The sequence below is a fragment of the Culex pipiens genome, unplaced genomic scaffold (genome assembly GCF_016801865.2).
Source record: "Culex pipiens pallens isolate TS unplaced genomic scaffold, TS_CPP_V2 Cpp_Un0044, whole genome shotgun sequence".
Lineage (NCBI taxonomy): Eukaryota > Metazoa > Arthropoda > Insecta > Diptera > Culicidae > Culex > Culex pipiens.
This window is the reverse complement of record NW_026292861.1, coordinates 29,416-38,575: the sequence shown is the minus strand read 5'-3', so window position 1 is coordinate 38,575 and position 9,160 is coordinate 29,416. Positions and strand designations below refer to the sequence as shown.

At 37.2% G+C, this 9,160-nt stretch overlaps 1 protein-coding gene across 1 annotated transcript; it reads right to left on the bottom strand.

Annotated features, from left to right (window-relative positions):
- Positions 1-6,718: 6,718 nt before the first annotated feature.
- Positions 6,719-7,718, bottom strand: LOC120431955 (uncharacterized). The gene is made up of 3 exons (XM_052711496.1): positions 7,386-7,718; positions 7,159-7,330; positions 6,719-7,090 (listed from the first exon to the last, which is right to left on the bottom strand). Exons 2-3 carry the CDS (start codon positions 7,164-7,166, stop codon positions 6,772-6,774), a joined length of 327 nt encoding a protein of 108 aa, XP_052567456.1. The 5' UTR covers positions 7,167-7,330; positions 7,386-7,718; the 3' UTR covers positions 6,719-6,771.
- Positions 7,719-9,160: the final 1,442 nt, after the last annotated feature.

The window sequence follows — 9,160 nt, the reverse complement described above, 5'->3', positions numbered from 1 at the left end:
AAAAATGCTAACAACTAGCCATGACGACTTGGTGAGCGTGGACTGGAATTAAGGATACTGTTACAGAGAGCGAGTTGTGACGCTATAACCACGGCAAATAGTGTGCAGGGCATTCGTGGAAATACAATGTCCCATCCCCGAGGGTCCCGGAGTACCACACATTCTTAGCATGGTGCTCCCAACGAATACAACAAAATCTCGGAGCGTATGGTGGTTTGTCCCTATGCTTCTTTCTCCCCTGTCGTTTCAGAATTGTGTTGTTGTTCGAACATTCAGTGCTCAAACTCAACCCAATTACGAATCATCTCTGCGATACGGCTTTACGCAGTAGGCCTGGCCACTTTAACGCTTGTGATGTTTCAATGCATTCCGATGCAAGCACTACAAATTTTAATACATGACAATAAGAGTGCTAGGCGTAATCTAACCTAAGATACTCTCCAGGATCCCTTCGAAAGATTGGCTGCGCTAGGGTCTGATTAGATTAGATTAGATTAGATTAGAATTTCATAAATTTATTAGAGTCAAAGCAAACAAATTAAATGAATAATTGATTTGCAAACATTTTTTGAGTTCAATATTTGCAAAAAAATGCACACGATTTTATTAATTTAATAAAATATTGATTTTCAAAAAAACAATTGCTTTATACTTGCATGTGTACAAACTTGCTTTTTTAACTACAAGACTTGCCGCTGGTCCTAATGTATGAAAGTATGCACGACGACTGGCTGTAATATTTAAAATTTTTAGAGCTGCTGTTATTTGAACCCCCCCCTTGACCTCGGCCAGGGCCGAGGGACAAAAACTTTTTTAAATATTTGCATCGGCCTAATTTTGCATGGTTATATTTTGAAAGCGTATTCTAAAGATATCTACTAAAATATCATTGCGTGAAATGGTATCAAACTGGGGATAAACTGCTTATCACATCTGGTTAGTCTTTGCAACCTATTCTCATGAGTTTTACAGTTTCCACTATTATCCATATAATTTCGTAAAATCGGAACTTGTCTTCTCACATCCCGTTAATGAATTTGGATCCTCACATCCAATTTATCAATTAAGATCGAAATGAGTGTTTTCCCCCTAGAATGGTTTGCAACTCAAAGCACGCGAAAATTAGAGATGGTTCGTTAGCTAGCCAATCAGTGCACTTCCTCTATTGTCTCTGTTAATACAGAAAAAAAAACAGTTTCTTTTCGAGAAACTTGTACAACCAAGCACATAATAGAGCTCCTGATCATTGTTTCCCAGTTTGCTGTGGAAACTGCTCGCTCGCAGAAAGAAACGATGTGCGTTGCGAAAATCAATTTCCACGAAACCAATTGTGGAAAGGGATCGCCTTGGCAGTTTCATTACAGCACCAGTCATCGAAGAATATGACTTTTGAATGTTGAGTGAAACGTTCGATGAGGCGCGTCGAGCTTCGACGTCTTATTACCGGTTTACAAATTGAAACTCTGTCCAATGTTGTTTTCGGAAACGATGTGACTTTTGACTTGACGTTGAAAAAGCACCGAGTACATATTTAAATCAGAATAAATAATGTGATTATTCTAGGACCACTTTGTCTGACTTGTTGAATAGGAAAAGGCAGGTTGGAAGAAAATTAGCTTGATGCTAAATGCGGTGTGACGGATTACTCGCGTTAAAACGTAAATTCATTCATCAGTGTCGCGGGCTGCGAAAAGTACCTGCTTAATGAATAGGATAAATGAGAATCCTAACGCAGGAAAGGTAATTAAACGTTGTCGCAAGTATTAATTTGCAATTCAATTCCTCAACTGGATGCCTGCTAGCGGCAAAATAGAGTGTAATTTCATTTGACTGAAAGCAGAGTGTGTAATTAGGAGCGCATTTTAACAAAAGTAATCAGATTTCAAATCATCGTGGAAAAAAAAAAACAAAAAAAAATCATATTAAGAGGGAGATTAGCTCGCGTTGTTGATTAACGTTGATGAGCACAAGAGACGTTGGAATGATTGACCGGCTTGACAGTGTCAACTTGAATTAGCGAGAAAATTGAATTAGTTAAAGACTCAATGAAGCGAACTTGGTATTAAAGTTAGAGTAACTTGATTATTTGGCTCTGACGAGATGAATAATTGACCTGGGTGGCAGCACAGTTTAATAACATCTGTTAGCAGGAATTAATAAAAAAAATCCGAGATGAGCACATAATTCTCCGGGATTCATTTAAATCGCTAGCCAATGGGCGAGCATACGCACCTCCGGGGTGTTTTTCGTCGTGCCCTAAATCTGTAGCCACCCTGAGCATTCCGGGAGGAGGTGGGCGGACATGTTAACGCTTCAGAGCATCTAAATGTTGTGAACCCGCGGGTGGTTCCCGAGGTCGAAGGGGACGAGGATGGAGGAAGACACGGGCTTGTGCGAAATTGATGAGACCAAAATCAACAAAAAAATGGCGCGGGCGTTCAAGTGGAATTCGAGGCGGAAGAAGGCCAGACCGTGCGCCAGATAAGATGGATTCGATGGAGAAATGAGGGGAAAGAAGAAAATTTAATGTAGCGTACCGATATGCGACGTATTTCCGAATTGCATAGGGTGAGGTATAAACATTGAAGCGCTATTTTATGAGATTCATCGTTTGTTGGGGGTCGGGGAAGAGATTTGATGTACATTTTTGCACTTTTGCATGTCACGGAACACACGACGAAATCATAGCTGTTCAAACAAGCAAAGTCACACGTCGAAACATGCTCGGGAAGTTTCCTGTGACAAGTTTCATATTTTCACCAGCTTTACTTTGCCACCCCATTTTGAGGATAAGTCTTGTCTTAGTGCTGAACGTAAACGGTGCCGTTTCGTCAAAATTGGATTTCTATCAATAGCGTAGAAAAGCCATTGAGTACAACACAGAGCTCTGTCGATCGGAGATTAACTTAAATCTATCAATCAAATTGGTTTTGTGGGAAGATAACTCCATAATCTTTACATGTTCGTAATTGAATTCAAAGAATAACCCTTTATCGATTGAAATCAATCAATTGCTAGTGTTTTACTCATCAACAAAGGTTCTTCTTACCGAATCACCAAAACTAATTAAGTGCGATATGCACACACTGCTCCCAAGGACTACACCAATCTTCAAAGATGTGTGCAATTTGTCAGCATTATGTCATCAAAAAAAGGCCATTTGCCATGTGACAACAAAAGCAAAGGTCACCGTACAACCTTCAACACTTTGACCATGGGCGAACGTGACTTCTAGCAAAAAAGCAGTGCGACCATACATGGCAGAAGCTATTCATCAGCACTAGTGAACGTTGACCGAACGGAGATAATAATCAACACAGAAGAAATTGATTGATGAAATTCATTTCTTTTTTCTCTCTCCAAGGCACACAATCTGTACGGCGTGACGAGTTAAGTTTTACCATCCAGCGCGAGAGTCTCGGATCTAGGATATCATCCCCAAGAGTGGTCCGGCGAAAGGAAAGGGACGGTTTCCAGAATCACTCTTCTCGTGTCATTGCAACGCTTGTTTGCCCAGCCAACTACTACCGGGCGATGAAATTCAATCAACGTCGAGATCATGGCAGGCTTTTGTTTCCCATCAAGTTATTTCGGACGTCTTTTGTACGTATTACTGGGATATTAGACAGCACAATGACCGAAGTATTTAGGTTACCTTGGAACATTTATACTAGCACAATTTTGCTCTTCAGGGATTTCTTGCTGCATTTGATACAATTACATACTTTTTATTACTGAGCAATTCCAGCTCAAATCAGGATTTTTTCTGGTACTTTTGTACCCAACCCTCTCTGATTTCAATGAAACTTTTTAGACATGTTATCCTAGGCCTATATAAGCCATTTTTGTGTTGCCAGTTGCACTCGATAGTTACATTTGAGAAGGGTGTAAGGGTTTTAAATGTTTTTGAATTTTGTAATTTAAATATTGCTGTATCTCTGAGCCGTTACATCGTATCAAAAAGTGGTCAAAGACAAACGTGTAGGCTTTTTGAAAAAAATACATTGAAAGAAAAATACACGCCAATTCTAAGATTTTTCAATTTTTATGTTTAAAAGTTAAATTTTAAGGTGATGTCTCGATTTTCTTTCGCTAAAATGTGACAAAAAGACTCACGAAAAATGCAGGATGGTATGCCTCTCCTAAAAAAATACAAAAATCATTTATTAAAACGGTTTTTTTAAAAAGTGGTCTAAACGTCAAAATTTTCAAAAACCGATAGCGGGAATCGATTTCCCTGACATTTTCAATTCAATATGGAGATTTTTATGTAAAAATGTCTGGGAAATCTATTCCCGCTACTGGTTTTTAAAAATTTTGACGTTTAGACAACTTTTCAAAAAAACAGTTATAGTAAATGATTTTTGAATTTTTTTAGGAGAGGCATACCATCCTGCATATTTCGTGAGTCTTTTTGTCACATTTTAGGCTATTTTCACAAAAATTTTGAGCGAAAGAAAATCGTGACATCACCTTAAAATTTAACTTTTAAACTTAAAAATTGAAAAATTTCATGAAATTTAAACTTAAAAATTGAAAAATTTCATGAAATCGGCGTGTATTTTTCTTTCAGTGTATTTTTTTCAAAAAGCTCGTCTAATTTCCTACAAGTTTGTCTTTGACCACTTTTTAATACGAAGTAACGGCTCAGAGATACAGCAATATTTAAATTACAAAATACAAAAATATTTAAAACCCTTACGCCCTTCTCAAATGTCACTATCGAGTGCAACTGTATACACGAAAATGGCTTATATAGGCCTAGGATAACATGTCTAAAAAGTTTCATTGAAATCGGAGAGGGTCGGGTACAAAAGTACCAGAAAAATCCTGATTTGAGCTGGAATTGCTCTACTTCTAATAGCATATCTACAATCACTTTACTAAGAATAATTATATTGCTTAGGAAAAGTACGTAACTTGTGCGGTTATCTACAATCAACTTAGAAAAGTTGCTGGGCTGATATACGTTGCTATGCAGTCGTTTGTTTACCTATGGAAAACCATATGTTAAGTTTCTGATTTGTTTACTTTACATTGCAGAATATCGTATTCATTTTCATTGATTTAAATTATTAAGCTAAGTGCAATTTTCTAAGTAAAGTGAGAGTAGATAGACCATAACTTTCAAGTATTTCCAAGGATCACATGTAATCGAGATTGCAATTGAATGTAGTTCGAAAACAAATTTCATGTCAACCAGGCACATATACAACCACTTAAATTGTTAAAAGTATTGATGCATCGCATCAATCATCTATCACTCTTTTTCGCAAAATACTTGCCTGACAGCAACGATCACATCGCCGCACTGTTGAAACTTTCAGCAGCCCAATAAAATGTTGTCATTTTGGGGGAGGGGCTTATTTTCGAACGAGCAAAAAAAAAAGTTTGATTTCGGTTTCGTTACTATGCGATATGAATATTGAACGAGTTAGTAATCAGATCAGATTTTTCACTGGCTTCGCGTGAGGGTGCAGTATCCCCGGCCTATTGAACGGTTTCGGTGCCGGGACTTGAATTAAAAAAAAAAAAAAAAAAAAGAGGTGCGGCTTCTCTTTTTTTCCATTGTTATATGCTTCCAGTTGTGTTCTCAATATTCTATCAGATTTGATTTTTTAATGGAACTGGAAGGCTTAATACTTTTCGGGCAAGCTTACTATTTATAATTGAAAAAAACAGGACTAAATTTCAATGGGTTTCAAATGAAAGTAACTTTTAGAGTTTATTTATATCGACATTTTAAATTTGTTGCCTTCGGCTGTAAATTTTTTTAACTTCAACATCACGCCGTTGACTTTGAAAAATCGCTGGGAAGTGAATATTTTTACATGCTGGCAACAGCACATACTGGTTGCTGTAGTGATTCATACACTCCACTTGACAAATGGATAGCTGTCACACGTGCATGAGTGAAATCTGTGCATGCTATGAAAGGACCGAACGCATCCTAGTGAGCGCTGGATTTCTGTATCTAGCTAGCGTGATGGTTCGAATCAGTGACATGCTATGATACACTTACTAGAAGTGTGTTCAAAGTGTATTGCAAACAACTTTGTTTTTGTTTGCCTTTGTCTTTCAAAAGTGCTATCGATTTTTGTTATTGTTTAAAAATATTTAGTTCTAATGAAACAAAGCCTGGCTATGTGGCAAAATATTCAGATTAAAATTTTCCCGACACCGCAGCCCATCAACAAAACCATAACTTTGTGTTAATTGGCTCGTTTTGATATGGTTTTGCGTCTTATGTTATCTGATAGTGATAAGCGCCTTTTCATATACCCACACAATTAAAAAAATGGAAGGTTGAGAAATTTCATGCTAAATATTACCTCTTTTTCGATGTAATTTTCCCTCAATTCTTGTGGAATATGTAACACAAAAAAGATGTAAATTTACACACATTTTCTGTTTCAAAATCTCTGAACATTCCCCGTTGTGCACTCAAAAAAACATTCAGGTTGAAGTTACGTGAAAACCTATGTGGTATTTTTCCACTAAAGTTTTTACGTAACTTCTACGAGGAGACTCCAGTAGAAACGGAATTTGCTTGGCCAGATCATTTCACGTTTGTTCTACGTGTTTCACACGTAAAAGCTAAATGGAACGTCGATGATATCTACGTGTTTGTTTTAGTAAACGTTATATGAACTTTGTAGTAGTAGATTTTGGTTTTTGTTTCATTTTTTTTTTCGAATAGAAATAATAATGAAGTCAGTTAAATTTGCATAAACTTGTTTTATTTAATCAATATTTGGAAAGATCTCACCATTAGTAAGTAAATCGTAAAAAATGCCATTTGCTGGAAACACGGATGAGACCTTTCCACCAGGTCGGCGCTGCCTCGACAATGTGCTTGACCAAATGGTCGCGATCACCTCCCCAAGGATCTCCGAGTAGTCCAGTCCGTTTGCCACGCGCAGAATCGCCACCGATGGCCAGTGCTTTGTGCACCATGTTTACTACTACTTCTACTCGGCCGTCACTCTTATAACCGAGCATTGTCGAGATATTCCGTGCCCATGACCTCAGCCAACCGGGGGTTGTTGGAGATGGCCGGTTGCGGTACCAGGCAATGGTTAATCGGCCGCTGTTGAGAAAAGAGAAAGGTTCATAAAGTAACAGTTTGTATAATTTTTTAGATTTTGAGAAACTAACCTCTTCATAATTCTGCTGCTGATGGCCAAGACCTTGGGTAAGTCCCGGCGTAGCAACCTGGATCGGATTTCCTGGGCTCACGAACTTTGCTTACTGGAGATTGCTGGTGATGACCAGTTTTGGTGCCAGTGGCCGCCGAAAAACTAAAGTTGCTGCTATCAGAAATCAGCTTCTGCAAAAACTTTCATTAATTACATATAAAATTATTCAAACTTAATTTAACTTACCGTCTCTTTCTTTTTCAACTAAATTTAACAAGCATAGTCCGGCAGCAGGTCTTCACCGTACGCCATGAATTTTCATACTAAAATAATCACGTAGAAACTTCACCGAATGGCGCACTCGAGTTCCGTTAAAGTTACATTTCAAAACACATAAAAACTACATGGAAAACCCTAGTGGAAAAATATCATAAGGCTTTTCACGTAACATCAACGTGAAAACATTTTTTTGCCAGTACACTTTCACATTATTTTTACGTGTGTCACGTAAAACGAGCCTTGCGAGGGGAAAATCGGGGTTACGTGATTTTTCAGATAGCATCTACGTGTGGATTTTTTTGAGTGTGAAAAAAACATTATTTTTATTACTGATACATTAAAAAAAATTCAACAAAGGTCTACAGAATTATGACTGTGATTAATTTTATCTAAATCAGCATCAGCTATTTTTTTTTATTACAGTGTATGTCTTTTGTTCCAAAACTCACTCTTGGTTGATGTAAATAAGCTCAGCAGATGTTACTGGAATCAATGTAACTGAGTGAGCAACTACCAATGTTATCATCTTAGAGAGTGTTCCAAAAATAGATTTCCACTCTTAGCCGAATCTCAATGATATGCTTCGAGTTTCTATTTTATTTGGACACGTTAAAATCTAAGTCTGTGAAAAGGCGAGTTTATGAACCACCCTAGCTCGTCTGCTGTATACCTTACCATAATCAATACAATGGCGAAGTGCAGCTGTTGTGTGTTGTCCAGAAGTGCAACTTCTGGATTCAAATCTGCAGTTGCAAATGGATGCATCAACAAAGTGCAACCGTGCGGTAAGAATTATGTTTAATTAGTGTATTTGTTAATCCGGAATAAATGGCTTATTGATGGACGTGTTGTTTGTTGTTGGTATTGTTTAGAAAAAAAATGGCAAACATGTACGTTAATTAGTGTGCGTTCTAAACGCAATGCATTCATTTAAATCACAAAAATTGTTGACTAAACACTTAATTTAATGAGAGATCCTAATGAACTCTATTTGAACGTTTCTTGTGTTTGTGTAGCACTCTCTGCAAAGGGAAAAGTTAACAGAAGACTAAACATCGCTACAATTAACTTGCAAATTAAGTGAGTCCACATTTGGGGGTGGTTTATTGTTACATGTGAAACTTGCTCTTCAGGAAATTAACCCCTCCGGTTGAAACTATGTTGCACTTTATTAGAAGTTTGTCTTCGGTGCAAGGTAGGAAACACAATGGCTGTAATGCAATTAGGGGTATGTTGCAGATACGACAAATTTGAAGACTGATTACAATTCCGTAGCAACTATTCAGTTTTCCGTTGTTCACTCTACTCCAGTGAAACTTCGTGTCGGTCAGTTTTGAGTCTGGTTCTTTTGATGAAAGCATTTTATAGTTTGTTAAATATAAATTTATTTTCGATATAAACTAAGCATAAAATTCTACTGGACATTGCTTCTCGTGATATGTTTTTAGATTAGTACTAAGAAGTATGCTGTTATACACCATCCTTGGGAACAGGGCAAAAAAACCATTACCAAGAACATGAAAAATCTTTCAAGGGATCACGGTAGCATTTTTTCGTTGCTAAAGGCAGTATCCTTACTTCAACGCTTGTGCAATACCAACGAATTAAAAAAAAAATGGTTCATCCGAAAGCGTGTAGCTCAGCGGAAAATAAAAAAAAATGTGAAGAACAAGTTCTTTGAATTTAAGAATATATTTTACTATTTTACATTTCTTACTTTAAAATATTAGGTTTAAATTGTC